The 17470-nt window shown below is 43.9% G+C and overlaps 1 protein-coding gene across 1 annotated transcript; it reads left to right on the top strand.

The window, feature by feature from the left end:
- Window positions 1-273: 273 nt before the first annotated feature.
- MED17 (mediator complex subunit 17) lies at window positions 274-16000 on the top strand. Its single transcript, XM_086621892.1, has 12 exons — window positions 274-505; window positions 1448-1614; window positions 1976-2195; window positions 3583-3719; window positions 3817-3901; window positions 5409-5561; window positions 7031-7161; window positions 8173-8357; window positions 8951-9088; window positions 11506-11623; window positions 13502-13661; window positions 15568-16000. Exons 1-12 carry the CDS (start codon window positions 274-276, stop codon window positions 15771-15773), a joined length of 1932 nt encoding a protein of 643 aa, XP_086478018.1. The 3' UTR covers window positions 15774-16000.
- Window positions 16001-17470: the final 1470 nt, after the last annotated feature.

Raw genomic sequence — 17470 nt, 5'->3', positions numbered from 1 at the left:
TCGCCGGCGGCCTCGGCGGGAAGCGGCCGCGTGTCACCCTCGGCCCTGAGAACGGCTGGGGCCTCCCGGCAGCGCAGCGCGGCCGCCCCGGGCCCCGCCGTACCGGAGGGCTCCGCCGCTCACGGGCCGCCTCCGCGGCGCCGCGCGCCCTCCCGCGGCAGCCGCGCCCGCGCGCGCGCCACCGCCGCCGCCCCGCCTCCGCCCGGCACCCGTAGCCGGCGCGGGGGGCGCGCGCGCGCACGCCCGGCGGCCGCGGTCGGAGGTCGCGGCAAGATGGCGGGTGTGCCGGCCGTGCGCATCAGCATCGAGTCGGCGTGCGAGAAGCAGGTGCAGGAGGTGGGGCTGGATGGCAGCGAGACCTACCTCCAGCCGCTCTCCATGTCCCAGAACCTGGCGCGCCTGGCGCAGCGCATCGACTTCAGCCAGGGCTCCGGCTCCGAGGAGGACGAGCCGGGCTCGGCGGGCCGCCCCTGGGCCGAGCCGGGCGAGGCGGAGGATGAGGAAGGTGAGGGGCGGCGGGCCCGTGGCTGCCTGTCGGGCTGCCGCAGCAGGTCCGGACCCTGCGGTCTCTGGCCGGGCTGCAGCTGGCGGCGGCCTGCCGAGCTGCGGCGGTGCCCGGCCTGCAGCCGCACCGCCGCTCGGGCCTGCCCGGCCTTCCCCCGCGGATTCTAGCGGTTAGCGGTGGATCGGGTCGGGATAGTCGTGACCGAGTCCCGGCGAATTACAGTGGTAGAGTGGAAAAGGATAGATGCAGATGTCATAGAATCATAGAATGGTTCGGGTTGGAAGGGACCTCAAAGATCATCTAGTTCCAACCCCCCTGCCATGGGCAGGGAAACCCTCCACTACACCAGGTTGCCCAAAGCCTCATCCAACCTGGCCTTGAACACCTCCAGGGATGGGGCATCCACAGCTTATCTGGGCAACCTGTTCCAGTCCCTCACCACCCTCAATGTAAAAAATTTCTTCCTTATATCTAATCTAAATCTCTCCTCTTTCAGTTTGAATCCATTGCCCCTTGTCCTATCACTACACGCCCTTGTAAAAAGTCCCTCTCCAGCTTTCCTGTAGGCCCCCTTTAGGTACTGGAAAGCTGCTATAAGATCACCCCGGAGCCTTCTCTTCTCCAGGCTGAACAGCCCCAACTCTCTCAGCCTGTGTTCATAGCAGAGGTGCTCCAGCCTTCTGATCATCTTCGTGGCCCTTCTCTGGACTCGCTCCAGTAGCTCCATGTCCTTCTTATGTTGGGGACTCCAGAGCTGAACACAGTATTCCAGGTGGGGTCTCACGAGAGCTGAGTAGAGGGGCAGAATCACTTCCCTCAACCGCATGTCATGCGGTTGTGTTGTGTTTTGTGCCGTTGTGATCTCACCGTGCTTTCAGAACACGCCTTGCACCGTGTCTTTTTACAGCCCTTTGTTTCCTCTTCTCTTGTTTGACTTTTTAGGGTTGGTAAAGTTTCAGCCATCCCTCTGGCCTTGGGATTCAGTGAGGAACAACTTAAGAAGCGCCTTGACCGAGATGTGTGTGTTGTATGACGTTCTGAGCATTGTGAAGGATAAAAAGTTCATGACTCTAGATCCAGTTGTGCAAGATCCCCTTCCTCCAAAACAGGTACCTTGCACCTGGTTGTGTAGTTCGTGTGGCTTGGTAATAAAGGTTTGGTTTCACTGGATTTTTTCGTGTGTGATACATACAAGATTTTGTAAAATGTTCCTTGCAGCGTGCTGGTGCAGTGCTTTACAGGTCAGGGTAAGGCAGAGAATGGGAGATGAGGCTGATTTCAAAGGCCTCTTTGCTGAAGCTGTAAGTCAGAATGCTCCTTATGGCTGTGTAATAGTGGTGTGAAAGTAATTCTAAATAAGTCACTGAACAGCCAGCAAAAACAAGTTATCAGTCACTGTCTATGAGTTTCCACTAATAATGTTCTGAGAATCCAGGTGCAAGTAGCTTTTTCTCTTTTTTTTCTTACTAGAATCCTCAGTTTCTACAGTTGATTTCAAAAAAGAAGTCGTTAGCTGGAGCAGCTCAGATCCTGCTGAAAGGTGCAGAAAGATTATCCAAATCGGTTGCAGAAAGCCAGGAAAATAAACGACAAAGAGACTTCAACTCTGAACTGCTGAGACTGAGACAACACTGGAAGCTGAGGAAAGTGGGAGACAAAATTCTTGGCGATCTGAGTTACAGAAGTGCGGGTAAGCAGTAGGGTCTTTTGTTTTTCTCAAGAAAGGATATTTATATTTTATGAAATTTTTTTTGTAACTGGAAAAACAGATGGAATATCTCTAATAATAAATAATATGATTTAATAAAAGTTTATCGTAATTATGAGACAAGATTATAAAAGGAGGAAACTCATTTTATTATCAGGAAAAATACTGTGCCATCCTCCACCTAGAAAGTGATGTTGAAGAGTAACTGTGTAGGGTTCTAGTAAAGATAGCTTAGCAGAAGCAATTCTGCATTGGCAGCGTAGTTGAGCAGTTGACAGGTAGACCTTGTGAATCTTTGGCTTTTATCTATGTTTGGTCTGTAAAGCATTTAAAAAAAAATTAGTAGTACGTTGCATTTTCCTCTGAACAACGATCGTAGAATCATAGGATATGTCGAGTTGGAAGGGACTCATAAGTATCATCACATCTAACTCCCTGCTGCTTGGAGGACTACCTGAAATTAATCCATGTGACTAAAGAGCGCCATCGAAGATAGATCTATTATATCCATTATTCCTACACTTGTGAGAAGGGATACGGAGAGTATGCATTCTTTCCTGGATTACAGTAAGAGAGGATAACCAGCCCAGAGTTCTCGAGCCAGTTATGGAGTGAAGGAGTGAATACACAATCTCACAAAACTACAGGCATCTGGACTGGTTATGTTGGGCTCCTTTTGTGATCGGTGAAGGAGGGGAAGGACAAATTTAGGGTTGTTCATCTTGTGTTCATGAAGAAGCTGTAGAGGTAGCCCGGTATATGTCTCTTTTTAGATAATTAATCCTAAACTAGATGAACCATGCCCCAAGTGTAAAAGGGATGCAGCTAGGACAGATGTGGGCATCTGCTCTTATCAGTTCCACCCGAATGACTGCCTGTCCAGTTGTTTTTTACAGACAGAACATCGTCATAGTTCTAAGTCTGCAACCCAAACATCATCAGTGTTCCTTCAAATCAGTAAGAATGTTGCATGTTAAGCTACTTGCTTGCAAAACTTTGGGCAGGTAACTCTTTGTCTTGTTTTAGCCAAATACCTTTTGGTTATTTTTATTTTTTTCCTTCTGTACATCTACTGATGCTCTTTTGATACACTGTTGGTTTTCTCCCATAATTATTAAATACTACTTGCTAACTTACTGTAAAATATTACACATCACACCCTAGAGGACTGAGATGCTGATGTGCTGAAACGAGTTTTCTGATCCACCTGTTGTTTTTAAGAAGTCATTAAGAAATTTGAGTCAAGCGCAACTATGGAGATTTGGAGACTTGGAAATACATATTCTTCCAAAAGAGGGGCATGAGCTTCATGATTGGCAGAAAATGCATTGTGTATGTAATATGTATGTCTTTGTCCTGCTTTTCTTAGGCTCTCTTTTTCTTCATCACGGCACGTTTGAGGTGATAAAGAACACTGACATTGACCTGGATAAAAAGATACCTGAGGATTACTGTCCTTTAGATGTTCAAATTCCAAGTGATTTAGAGGGATCAGCCTATATCAAGGTTTGCTAGAGAAACTTTAACGTAGTGTGGGTTTTGTTTTGGTGTTTGCACGCTTGCAGCAAAGAAGAAACATCAAATTACATTCTGTTTTGCCTAGGTTTCTATTCAGAAACAAGCTCCAGACATTGGTGACCTTGGGACAGTCAATCTCTTCAAAAGACCCATGCCAAAATCAAAACCAGGTATAATTAGCTGTGTGTTGGGTTTTGAGCGTGTTCTCAAGAAATGGGTTTGCATATGATGTTTATTCGAAAATTTTACCATACAGCCTGAAACAGGAGTGAACAAGAATATTCTTCCTTAAACTGAAATTTTCTGTTTAGGTGCTGCTCGGGCTTTGGAAACATGATGCTTTCCAAGCATGCTTCAGTTTTTCATATGTGTTTACTCAGTTTCTGGAACAAAATTACTAGGATTGTATTTTAAGTATTCTGGAGCACCTTTTGTTAGTCATTAGAAGTTTGAGTACACAACCAAAAGCAAACCAAGGTATTGTGCTTCAGCCAGTTGCATCCCGTTAGTTCAACTGAACTGAATGTCTGTTCACTCTTAACTTTGCCCAAAATGCATTTGTTGTTTCTGTGGCTCGTATGTTTTCTCTGGATCTGAAACTCTCCTGGCAGTGTGTGCATTAATTGCCAACAGCTCACCTGGAAAGTTGCAGGTGATACATCCCAGTATGTGAAGCTGTAGACCTTTGTGATTAAAAATTCATCCCTTACTCTTTAGGGTTAAAAAGAACTCGCCGGATTTTATGTCACAGTGGTCTGTGACACAGATGCTTGTGCTGTCTTGAATGTAGACAAGATGCTGTACTATGTAGGTGTGTCATATGGTATTCAGGGTATAGGATAGAGCTTGTGTGCTTGCTCAGACTAGAGTGTTCCAAGAATCTTAGGCCTATAAATCCTGTGAAAGCACATACATGAACTTAACGTTCTTTGCTGCTTTATGGTAGAGTGAATTTAAAGAAGCTGGAAGTATCATTGAAGGTAAATTGCAACTAGAGAAGCAGAGATTCATAAGCAGAGTTCACAAAAGACCTGGGAGTGTAATCATAGAATCATTTGGTTGGAAGAGACCTTCAAGATCATCGACTCCAACCATTCACCCTGCACTGTCAGGGTCCCTAAACCATGTTCCTCAACACCAAATCCACGCGTTTTTTAAACACCTCCAGAGATGGGGACTCCACCACCTCCCTGGGCAGCCTGTTCCAATACTTCACAACCCTCTCTGTAAAGAAATTCTTCCTGATATCTAATCTAAATTTCCCCTGGCGTAACTTGAGGCCATTCCCTCTCATCCTGTCATTCATAACATGGGAGAAGAGATTGACCCCCATCTTCCTACAGCTTCCTTTCAGGTGATTGTAGAGAGCGATAAGGTCCCCCCTGAGCCTCCTCTTCTCCAGACTAAACAGTCCCAGGTCCCTCAGCCGCTCAGTAGGCAGTTCCAGAAGGGAGTTGCAGGTCACAATATACATATACGTAAAACTGAAGTAAAATGCATTAATGTTGTCTTCAGGTGCTTGCTTAACTGAGATAAAATTATGAAAATACTTTATTTGGATAGAAAATACTGACTACTTTATCCTGGCAATTAATCACAGCTACTGCACAGTATCTGAATAAAAAGGTAGCTTCTCCTTACTGCTTCCTTCTGCAAATGTTGATTTATATTTTTCAGGTTCTCCACACTGGCAGACAAAGTTGGAGTCTGCACAGAACGTTCTTTTATGTAAAGAAATTTTTGCCCAGCTGTCACGAGAAGCTGTTCAAATTAAATCACAAATTCCTCACATTGTTGTCAAAAATCAGATAATCTCCCAGCCTTTCCCAGGTAGGAAACTTTTTAAGGCTTCTTAACCTATGATTATTTGCTTAAACGTGAACTGAAATTCTGATCGATGTGACCTTTTTTAATGCTCTGCTCTTAAAAAAAAAAGTAATCTTGTTTTTCAAGCATTTTGAAAAACAGAATTTCAATTTCCCAGAATTTGAATTTTGCTTGCTAATTACAGAAACATTCAGCTAATGCACTTTAGTTTCTAATTTACTCATGCCTTGTCGTGTGGATTTTGGATTGTTTTTCTTTGTGATTGTGTTTTTTGTCAGTAGCACTTAAAGCTGTCAACTGTCACGCCATGTGCATGTTGCAGTTTGGAGCTGTGCGAAAGTCATTGCTTCTGGATTGCGTGCAGGTGAAATTTAAGGCTTGAGTTAATGGGTCTGCAGAAGAACAGGCTAATACTCTTCAGTCAGGGTAATTAAGCAGCATGAAGGTGGCTCAGAGTCAGCTGGTGAATCCTCTGTTCTTACAAGGGGTACACAACTGATTGTAGCGTGTGAAGAATATCTTTCTGGATTGCCTAAAACTTACATGATGGTAAATCATTCCTTCTTTGGGGAAGGAATGGGGTCATAGAATCATAGAATCATAGAATGGTTAGGGTTGGAAGGGACCTTAAAGATCATCTAGTTCCAGCCCCCCTGCCATGGGCAGAGAAATCCTCCACTACACAGGTTGCCCAAAGCCTCATCCAACCTGGCCTTGAACACTTCCAGGGATGGGGCATCCACAGCTTCTCTGGGCAACCTGTTCCACTGCCTCACCACCCTCAATGTAAAAAATTTCTTCCTTATATCTAATCGAAATCTTCCCTCTTTCAGCTTGAATCCATTGCCCCTTGTCCTATCACTACACACCCTTGTAAAAAGTCCCTCTCCAGCTTTCCTGTAGGCCCCCTTTAGGTGCTGGAAAGCTGCTATAAGATCATGCCGGAGCCTTCTCTTCTCCAGGCTGAACAGCCCCAACTCTCTCAGCCTGTCTTCATAGCAGAGGTGCTCCAGCCCTCGGATCATCTTCGTGGCCCTCCTCTGGACCCACTCCAGTAGCTCCATGTCCTTCTTATGTTGGGGACTCCAGAGCTGAACACAGTATTCCAGGTGGGGTCTCACGAGAGCTGAGTAGAGGGGCAGAATCACTTGCGTCGACCTGCTGGCCACACTTCTTTTGATACAGCCCAGGATACGGTTGGCTTTCTGGGCTGCCAGCGCACATTGCCAGCTCATGTTGGGTCCCGGGGAATGGACCTTGTGAGTTGGTAGTTGGCCTGTCAGCCCCTCAGTGAGCAGCAAGCCTTGCTTGCCTTTGGTGCTGTGCTCTCCAACATCATCCTTTGTTCTTATCTGATATGGTAAATACTGGTTGTAAAACAAATGACTATAAAACGTGAAGAAAAAGCAGTTCTCAGTAGCCTGCTTGAAAATTGTCAGTGCCCTCTTTTTTTTTCAATCTGCTTTGTACAGGTTTGCAGTTGTCTATTTCTCTGTGTCACTCTTCCAATGACAAAAAATCACAGAAGTCTGCTTCTGAAAAACAGAATCCAGAGGATCATCTCTATGTTCTGGAACATAATTTGCATCAACTTATCAGAGAGGTAATGCATTTATGGTCAAGTACTGAAGAGTTCTTGGGATTTTTGTTCAGACTTCCGCAGTGTGCAGCACTGTTGTAACAACAGAGTGCCACTAGAGGCCAGCCGCTTTCTACCCATTTGTGTAAGGCAACCTGCCGTTCCGTTTCAGAGTGTGTAGGTGGTTAGGGAGTTCCAGTTAATGCTTTCATGGAACACTGGTTCTTTACTGAACTGCAGGCCTGGCTGCTCACTTCAGAAAAGCCATGCAAGGTTTTTCGAGTTACAGCTCATCAGTCTCCCTTTTTTCTTTGTGTCTAATTAGTGCTTCTCAGGTACTTTAAATGAGCATGTCTTCAGACCCTACTCCCATGAACAAAGAACGAGCAGTTACCATAATAACTTTGTTTCTTTTGAGGTCTGCTTCTCTGCTTCATTGTTCTGGATTCTCATGTAATCTAGCAGAAGGACCTGGGGTAGAAGGTTGAGGTTGCATCAGTTCAGGAAAGGAGCACAATTTTAGATGTCTAAGCAGTTGTGAAACTGTGTTCCAGAGAGTGTTCATCTCCTTAGAGCATGGCTCTGCAAGTCATGCAGCCTTGAGAATAGTCCAGTGTTTTGGCTCAGTGCCCAGCTCTGTTGTGAATTTCCTTTCTTGACTTTGAACCGGTTGCTACATCTTTTTGTACCTCAGTTTTTATCTCTGAAATTCTTAGTTTATTTTCGTTCAACCATTCTGTCTGTCTCCAGAGATGTATATAAGGCAGATTTATTAGTAGGAGCTACTGCCGTGCTACCAAATTAAAAATCACCTTCCAAAAGGTTTGAAAGACCTGCATAAACAGAGGAGGCAAAGCATGCGTGTAAAGCTGGCTTTAGAGTGCTGCCAAGTTTATAAAGTTACAAAGTTCCACGTTTTGAAAGTATGTACGCTTGAAAAACTTGATCTGAATCAGCATATTGTAGTACACATATTATTTCTTGCAGATCCATTATTTGGTCCCTGCCTTTCCTAACGCCTGTTGTTTGTTGCAGTGTCACAAGCAAACCCTGAGCTCAACAGTGATGCCACACCCAGCTAGTGCACCTTTCGGCCATAAGAGAATGAGACTTGCAGGACCCCAGGCTTTTGATAAAAATGATATCAGTTCTTTACAGTCAAATGAAGGACTTCTGGAGAAGATAATAAAGCAGGCGAAACATATCTTTTTGAGACGCAGGTAGGGCACAGGCTATTCTTGTAAAAGTTACAATAACATGTATCATTATGCAGAATACAACTCATCTTTTTCCCTTTGGATGTTCTTAAACTAAATACTTCTTCTTTCACTGTTAAAATAGTCTTTAAGTACTAAGAACCAATAGCATCATGAATATGAGGAAACAACACTCAGCTAGTAAAAAAAAAAAATTAGATTTCTTCGAGATCTCTGTGACAGTTATGACATAGGCTGCTGATAGTTGTCCTTACTTTTCTTAAACTGCATAAATCCTTTTTAGTATTCTTTGCTCTGTAGCACAATAGCCAACACTGAGTAGTAACATCACTTTAATACTTTTGCAGAATGCATGTGAAATATCCAGAGTAAACAAGTGTTCAACTTTTTTTTACTTTAAAGTTAAACTTCATTAGCACGAGAATGGTGCTGAAATAGAACTTTGAGCTGCCTGATTCTGTAAAATTTGCTTTTTTTGTATGTGCCATAAAAAAAACCCCACAACCCCATACTAATAACCGACTCATTTTCTTTAAAGAAGATAACAGCACAGACTGTCTAGATTATTGTGGCTGGAATATGTCTTTATCTTCTAGAACTGCTCGAACCATTGACAGTCTGGCTAGTCGTATTGAAGATCCTCAGATTCAGGCCCACTGGTCCAATATAAATGATGTTTATGAATCCAGTGTTAAAGTTCTGATAACTTCTCAAGGATATGAACAGATATGCAAGTAAGTATGCAAATACATGTATCTTTCTAGTTGTAGAAGCATGCAGCAATTGCAGAATGTATTCAAGTTGTGTTTTACAGGTTTAGATTCATCTTCAGACAAGGAGGAGCCCGTTATTTGTGTGCCAGGGTTTGTTTTTCTGAGTTGTGAAGAGAACAGCCACCCTAAGAAAAGTCTTTACCTACTTTACACTGCATTTAATAAAGAAACTTAGTAAGTAGTTAACTAGCAGAGTTTCCTTTCAAAAAAGGAATCCCAAGCTGAAAGTGGCTATTTAAGGAGGGATTTACTTCAGATGGAGATAAAAAGATAATTTATATGCAGTTATGTACTGGGTTCTAAGCTTCCAGTCTCATCGTAGGGGTTCCCCTCATTAGGGGAACAAGGAGGACCCGGGCAACTACAGACCGGTCAGCCTCACCTCTGTGCCTGGCAAGGTCATGGAGCAGATTCTCCTGGGAACCATGCTAAGGCACATGGAGAGCAAGGAGGTGGTGGGTGACAGCCAACATGGCTTCACCAAAGGCAGATCGTGCCTGACCAACTTGGTGGCCTTTTACGATGGGGTGACAACATCGGTGGACAAGGGTCGACCAATGGATGTCATCTACTTGGACTTGTGCAAAGCTTTTGACACTGTCCCGCACGACATTCTTCTCTCTAAACTAGAGAGTCATGGGTTTGATGGATGGACCACTCGGTGGATAAGGAATTGGCTCAATGGCCGCACTCAGAGAGTAGTGGTCAACGGCTCAATGTCCAAGTGGAGACCGGTCACGAGTGGCGTCCCTCAGGGGTCCGTGTTGGGCCCGGCCCTCTTCAACATCTTTGTCGGTGACGTGGACAGTGGCATGGAGTGCACCCTCAGCAAGTTCGCCGATGACACCAAGCTGTGTGGTGCCGTCGACACGCTGGAAGGGAGGGATGCCATCCAGAGGGACCTCGACAGGCTGGAGAGGTGGGCCCGTACCAACCTCATGAAGTTTAACCAGGCCAAATGCAAGGTCCTACATCTGGGTCGTGGCAATCCCAGGCATAAATACAGACTGGGTGGTGAATGGATCGACAGCAGCCCTGAGGAGAAGGACTTGGGAGTACTGGTGGATGAGAAGCTCAATATGAGCCGGCAATGTGCTCTTGCGGCCCAGAAGGCCAACCGCGTCCTGGGCTGCATCAAGAGGAGCGTGGCCAGCAGGTCGAGGGAGGTGATTCTCCCCCTCTACTCTGCCCTCGTGAGACCTCACTTGGAGTACTGCGTCCAGTTCTGGAGTCCCCAACATAAGAAGGACATGGACCAGTTGGAGAGGGTCCAGAGGAGGGCCACGAAGATGATAAGAGGGCTGGAGCACCTTTCCTATGAGGACAGGCTGAAAGAGTTGGGGCTGTTCAGCCTGGAGAAGAGGAGGCTCCGGGGTGACCTTATAGCGGTCTTCCAGTACCTCAAGGGGGCCTACAGGAAAGATGGGGAGAGGCTGTTCAGGAGGGCCAGTTATGATAGGACAAGGGGTAACGGTTTTAAAATAGAGGGAGGTAGGTTCAGGTTGGATATTAGGAAAAAATTTTTTACCATGAGAGTGGTAGAACACTGGAACAGGTTGCCCAGAGAGGTGGTGGATGCTCCATCCCTGGAGACGTTCAAGGCCAGGTTGGACAAGGCCCTGAGCAACCTGATCTAGTTGGAGATATCCCTGTTCCTTGCAGGGGGGTTGGACTAGATGACCTTTGAAGGTCCCTTCCAGCCCTAACCATTCTATGATTCTATGATTCTATCGTGGAGAGCTAGTCAGTGCTTAGTCCTAGCTTGGTTGCACAGGCACTGAAATGTGGAGCTCTTACAATTCATGCTATTAGTTATGCACATGGTCATCAAAAGGAGATTTCAGGTTCCAGGAACGAACGTCTACGTGCTGACCAGCACTGAATTAACTGATGCGTTAACAGTGGATGAACCAGTTGCTTCAGTGCTGTTTTTCCATTTGAACAGTCCTCTTTGGCTGTGTCCACGCTGTGGGCAGACTGCGGTCATTGGTGCAGTTTGCAGTCTTGGTTCCAGAATGCACGTGTTGCCCAAGTCTTGGCTGCAGGATAGAACAGTACATGTCATTTTCACCGGCACCTCTGGAAGGAAACTTGGGCGCAGTGGCAGGGAGGCACCACAGGAGGTTCCTTGACCTGGACAAGCAGTGAACTGGGTCTGGGAACATGCTACAGGATACCTGTGTCCTGCAGTATGGAGGGAGCTGTTCTGGTGAGTGATGAAACTGAAATGTTTGGAGTTGCTGTTGTATTCCACAGGCTTTGCACCATCCTCATCGTAGCGTTCTTGTCAATTCATGGGAGGAATTCTGTGTTCTTAGCTTCCTGTTTTTGTAAGTGTTGTAATATGTTTTGAATAAATGTGCATCTTGTCTTCAAAGATCCATTCAACTACAACTGAACATTGGAGTCGAACAGATCAGAGTAGTGCATAGAGATGGAAGAGTTATTACGTTGTCCCATCAAGAGCAAGAACTGCAGGATTTCCTTTTATCTCAGGTAGATATACATTAATAATGTACATTATTTTTCCCTTTCTTGTAGTGTTTTGGGGAACAGAAGTTGTTAGAATCTGACTTTTATCTATGTATAAAATGTTAGAAAACTACAAGTAAAGATAGTAAAAATAGGAAGGTGGATGACTGAATTTTTCAGTATGTTTATATAGTGACTTCAGAAACTGTTATTAAATTTAATGCCAGTTTTTACTAAGGTCAGTAGTATTAATATTTTTTCCCCTTCCATTTAAAATACATTTCTTTATGCCACCCATTATTGGAGCACTAAGATTTTTGCTGACTTGAGAACAAGTCAGTGAGAGTCACAGCAGACAATAAGGTATTGAATATATGAAACTTACTGTAACCAAGCCCTGTCTGGAGTAGAGATCTTAATGAGGCCACAGTTATTGTCATTTCAATGTGGCCTTGTTAATGTTCGCTTTGCATCAGCCATGACTAAATCAGCTGATATTTGAATGAACTGTGTTTTCTTAATTGCGTAGAGCAAACTGCTGGTTTTATTCAGAAGTGACAGTCTCCCCACTATGCATTATAAATGGTCACAATAGAGCTTCTTAATAACAGTGGTTGGCCTGTTGCAGTTATACGAAACTCCACGACACAGAAAGCAAGTTGAAAGAGATTCTGCTGAGGGTATCTCTTTTCGGACAAGTGTTTTCAGACTTGTTCACAGAGAACTGCTGAACACTGCTAGATTCTTCCTGGTTAGAAGTGTTAAGTCTTGATATGGAAAAACATTAGCGTTTAAACTTGGAAGCTGTTAAAGCTCAAAGCTGTTAAAGCTCAATGCTTACACTGGAGCCTTAATGGAGATAATCGTGCATTTGAGAACCTCAACTGTTTTTTTTTTCCTGAGTTTGCGATGATAATACTCTCATAGATTTTATATATTTTACATCAGAGGTCTCATTTCCCTTCAAAGGAAGGATTATTTCAAAATCCTGTTTGTAACCCTTGAATTCTGCCCTGGTGAGGCCACATCTGGAATATAGTGTCCAGTTCTGGGCCCGTCAGTTCAAGAAGGACAAGGAACTGCTTGAGAGAGTCCAGCGTGGGGCCACAAAGATGATTAAGGGAGTGGAGCATCTCCCTTATGAGGAAAGGCTGAGGGGGCTGGGTCTCTTTAGCTTGGAGAAGAGGAGACTGAGGGGGGACCTCATTAATGTTTATAAATATGTAAAGGGTGACTGTCATGAGGATGGAGCCAGGCTCTTCTCAGTGACATCCAATGATAGGACAAGGGGAAATGGAGATAAGCTGGAACATAGGAGGTTCCGCTTAAACATGAGGAAGAACTTCTTCCCAGTAAGGGTAACAGAACACTGGAACAGGCTGCCCAGAGAGGTTGTGGAGTCTCCTTCTCTGGAGATGCTCAAAACCTGCCTGGACGCGTTCTTGTGTGATCTAATCTAGGTGGTCCTGCTCCGGCAGGGGGATTGGACTAGATGATCCTTTGAGGTCCCTTCCAATCCCTAACATTCTATGATTCTGTAATTAGTTCTTCAGACCTAAATAAAGGTTTTTGTAAATTGAAAGCAGTACTTAAATAAAACGCATAAGCGCATACACCTATGAAAATTTCATCTAGCTGCATAGTGTGCTTAATACAGTGGTCTTCTCTGTCTGCAAAGCAACTAGTCTAAATTTAAAAAACACAAAGCTCTGCTAGCACTTACATAGCATATATGTTTAAAAACAAAAGAAGTTCCTCTGAAACTAGAGGACTTACAAGACAAAGTCACTTTTATAAGTAACTACTGTACAGAAGGAGAAAAAAAGCTTGGTAAAACCAGTAAGCAATTCTTTCTGTGGTATGCAAACACTGAACAGAAGACGTGAACCTCTTGTCTTTCAGATGTCACAGCACCAAGTACATGCAGTTCAGCAGCTTGCGAAAGTTATGGGATGGCATGTGCTGAGTTTCAGTAATCATGTTGGTCTGGGGCCGGTGGAGAGTATTGGCAATGCATCAGCAATAACTGTAGCATCACCAAATGGAGACTATGCCATTTCAGGTAGTGTTTTCTATTGCAAACCTATGGGAAAATCTTCAAATTCTTAACTGAATTCTATAGGCCTTCTAAGTCTGTTTTTGAGAGAGTCTCCAGACTTTTATAGAATAATGTCAGTTTATAGCAAAATATTCTAGAAACAATCTCTTTTGTGTATGGAATTGACACCTAAATAGAATCAATACTTTGCCCAGGAAGCCACTTAATATAAACTTGATTTAATTTACACAGGTTTGAAAATATTTCTTAGAATTAGCATAGAAAAAATAGATTACAGAAACCATCAAGATCCTAAGAGAAGGGATCAAGGCGAATAACAGGATCACAACTCTGGACTTAATGAGAACAGAGTTTGGTCTCTTCAGGGATCTTCTTGGAAGAATCCTGTGGGATACCATCTTATGGGATGGAGGGAAGAGGGGTCCAAGAGAGCTGGTTGATTATTTTTTTTCAAGAATTACCTCTTTCAGGCTCAAGAATGGTCATTCCTGTGTGCAGGAAGTTGTGCAAAGGTGACAGAAGAGCTGTGTGGATGAACAGGGAGCTCATGACTAAATTCATGACATAAAAAGGAAGCTGCAAGAGATTATAAGCAGGATCATTTGACGTGGGAGGAAGATAGAGAGACTGTCCAAGCATGCATTGATTAGGATAGGACAGCTAAAGCGCATCTGGAGTTGAATCTGGGGAGGGATGTACAGGGCAGCAAGAAGAGCTTCAACAAGTATGTCAGCAGCAAAAGGAAGAATAGGGAAAATGTATGCCTGGTGTTAAATGGGGAGAGGACCTGGCAGCACAGGACATGGAGAAGGCCTTCTTTGCTTTGGTCTTAAGACTGGCCTTCAGGAATCCGAGGTCCCTGACACATGGGAAATTTTGGAGCAAAGGCGGCTAACCCTCAGTAGAGGAGGCTCGAGTTAGAGAACCTTTGAACAAACTAGACATACACAAGTTCATGGGAACTGGTGGGATGTATCCATGAGTGCCAAGGGAGCTGATTGATGTCATCATAAAGCCACTCTTGCATCTTCGAAAGGTCATGGTGATCACGAAGGGTTCCTGAGGACTGGAAGAAGGCAGATGTCACATCCTATATTCAAGAAGGAGAATCTGGGGAACTACAGCCTGGTTAGCCTCATTGCAATTACTGGCAAGATGAGGCAAAAAATAACAGTCCCAGAAAGCAGTTTCCAAACATATTAAAGAGAAGGAGGTGATGGGGAATATTCAGCATCAATTTATGATAGAGTCATAAATTTATATCAATTTATGATCTATCAGTCAGCCCGATAGTCATCTCTTTGTAGGCAGCTGGCTTGGTAGGTGAGGGGAAGGCTAAGTGTTACCTCCCTAACTGCTTATTTAAAATCCAAACACAACCCACCACCTTCCAACATCAAAACACAAAAACCCATCCAAGCCAAGAGAACGCCACTACCCCTCCACCAATCTTGTGATTAAAAGCAACAACTATCCTGAGTGACTTCGTTCTTATCCATTTGAGATAAATCCACTAGAAACAATATCTTTTTGATCACATTTTTGAACAGAATGCTGTGGAATACATCCAAGGTAAGAATCAGCAAAAACACCTTTGCCCTTCCTGGCATCATTAGGAGAAAATAAATGCATTTTAGGGTGTACATGTGGGGGTTTTTGTCAAATGTTTCTCTGGTTTGCTCACGCCAAGAACATGCAGTGCTAAAGCAACAAAATCAGAGAAGTGGGAGACGAGAAAAAATTCAAAGAGAAAAGCTTAAAAAAAAAAAAATTAAGGTAGTATCCCTGGTTTGCTTTCAGTACGTTTGGAATTGAGTAGGAGTAATGTATAGCATACACAAGGAAGGATATTTAATATGAGGAATTCCTGCAGTATAAAAATGCTCACAAAAATCTCTGTTCATCGCAGTACGTAATGGTCCAGAAAGTGGCAGCAAAGTTATGGTTCAGTTTCCACGGAGTCAGTGCAAGGATCTCCCCAAAGGCGATGTACTGCAAGACAACAAGTGGAATCATCTTCGAGGGCCATTCAAGGAAGTGCAGTGGAATAAAATGGAAGGGCGTAACTTTGTGTATAAAATGGAACTGCTCATGGCCGCCCTAACTCCATGCTAAAAATCTGTCAGCCTCTCCGTGGGGCTTTGAATCATCCCTATGCTGTGAACGAGCAGCAAAGGGAAGTGGAACCTATGGGGCAACACAAGAAAGCAAACCCAGATTTATTTCCTGTACAGATATGTCCGTTGTAGTGTTTGTAATAAAATTTTTCAATGCCATATAAATCCAACTTTCTCAAAAAGTTCCTTTCAGCTGTATCTTTGCAGGTTGTTCCATCTAGAGTAACGTAGCTGAGTAATTAATGTATTTTTCTTTTATAAAATTAAACTCGCTAGTCCTACACTACATGGAAGGTGTCTGCTCGCAGTCATTCCCTTTCCCCTCGTGCCTGACTCTACTTTTTCTCAATAGTTTTTTGCCAGTATTTCCGAAAGATTAAAGTTATTAGAATTGAATTGTGCTATCGATAAGCCTTTCAGTGGCTTATACCACAGGGAATGGCTATTCTCTTGGAAGCTAATGGACTTATTTGGCGAGAAGTGAGACAACAGGAGAAGCAGAGCTCTCTTGTCAGGAATTAAGGCTAAACAAAACTTAAGAATCTTCGTTGCATGACATTCTTGAGTTGTATGTTGGTGTGGCTTCTGGGTGACCCACTTCTTTTTGAGAGGCATTTACTCAGTGATTTGTTGAGAGCGTTACGAAGTCACACTTGTGGCAGATGCCGTTCCTCTCTGCTGGCTGTAGACGAGCCTGTGTGTTGTCGGTTACTTTGCTCGTGTTTTCTGTCCTTGTTTGTCGCAGGCATGTAGAGGAAGGGGTCTTACTCTGCTTGCAGAATTCTGGTAATTTCAGTTTGGGGGTGACGTGTGTAAATACGTGTCTGGATAGAAGCAGGTAACTCACGCAGTAGACCTCGCATCTCCACACTTGTGCTGTTGGGTTTTTTTTTTGTGGGTTGTTTTTTTTTTTCCTGCACTGGCACTGATTATTATCCAGGGAAACAGTAATGTCCTCCTGAAGATCAGTTCTTTTAGAATAAAAAAGTCATATTTTGTCTTTTTTTTGTTGTAGCCTTTTTGAAGCTTCTAGTAAGGTGTTGCACGAAGCTTTTCTTTTGTTTGAGGATTAATAGTTAAAGGTCTTTTTGAAACCAGTCTGTGTGAACTGATCCAGACTTATGTCTGTATTGTGTGTTACGAGTTATGTGTATATATATATGAGAACTTCTTGCACACAGAACATATTTGAATTGAATATCATACTTGTGTGGTGCCAGTTGTTATTCTGCTGTATTCTTGAGCAATAAAGAATAGTTGTAGGAAATTTATATTGAGCAATTGCTTGTGGCAAGCTGCTGCTCGGTGCGTCTCCAAAGCACTTATGTTGGTGTTTGCCAGTGTAGAATATCTTGTTATTTCAGTTCCTTGAAGTACTTGCTTCTGTGCAACCAAACTATGAGAAAGGGTTTTCCTTTCAGCTTCTGATGAGTTACCCAAGACAGCTTACGAAAATGAAAAAATGCTAGTTGAAAACAGTCTCTCGATCTTGAAAGATGAGTGAATCTTGGGCAACACCTGTGATGCCAGGTCCCACGTTGCTTGGCTGGCAAACACTGTGTGATTACAGGCAGAGAAGGGTTTTGTTCCTCGATGAGCAGTTCCACCAACAGCCTGATGCATCTCTTTGTGCATCTGGTTATAACGAGGCTGTTTGGCAACACAACGAATCTTCTTTCACTAGTAATTAGAAGA

The sequence above is a fragment of the Tauraco erythrolophus genome, chromosome 1 (assembly GCF_009769465.1).
Source record: "Tauraco erythrolophus isolate bTauEry1 chromosome 1, bTauEry1.pri, whole genome shotgun sequence".
Lineage (NCBI taxonomy): Eukaryota > Metazoa > Chordata > Aves > Musophagiformes > Musophagidae > Tauraco > Tauraco erythrolophus.
This window is presented reverse-complemented; position numbering and strand designations above follow the sequence as displayed.

Bases quoted from the DNA above. Each gene is read 5' to 3' on its own strand.
- MED17 (XM_086621892.1), top strand. From the start codon at position 274: ATGGCGGGTGTGCCGGCCGTGCGCATCAGCATCGAGTCGGCGTGCGAG. The intron at 2,196-3,582 runs GTAAGCAGTAGG...TGCTTTTCTTAG, and splicing joins TCTGAGTTACAGAAGTGCGG to GCTCTCTTTTTCTTCATCAC. The intron at 13,662-15,567 runs GTAGTGTTTTCT...TGTTCATCGCAG, and splicing joins TGGAGACTATGCCATTTCAG to TACGTAATGGTCCAGAAAGT.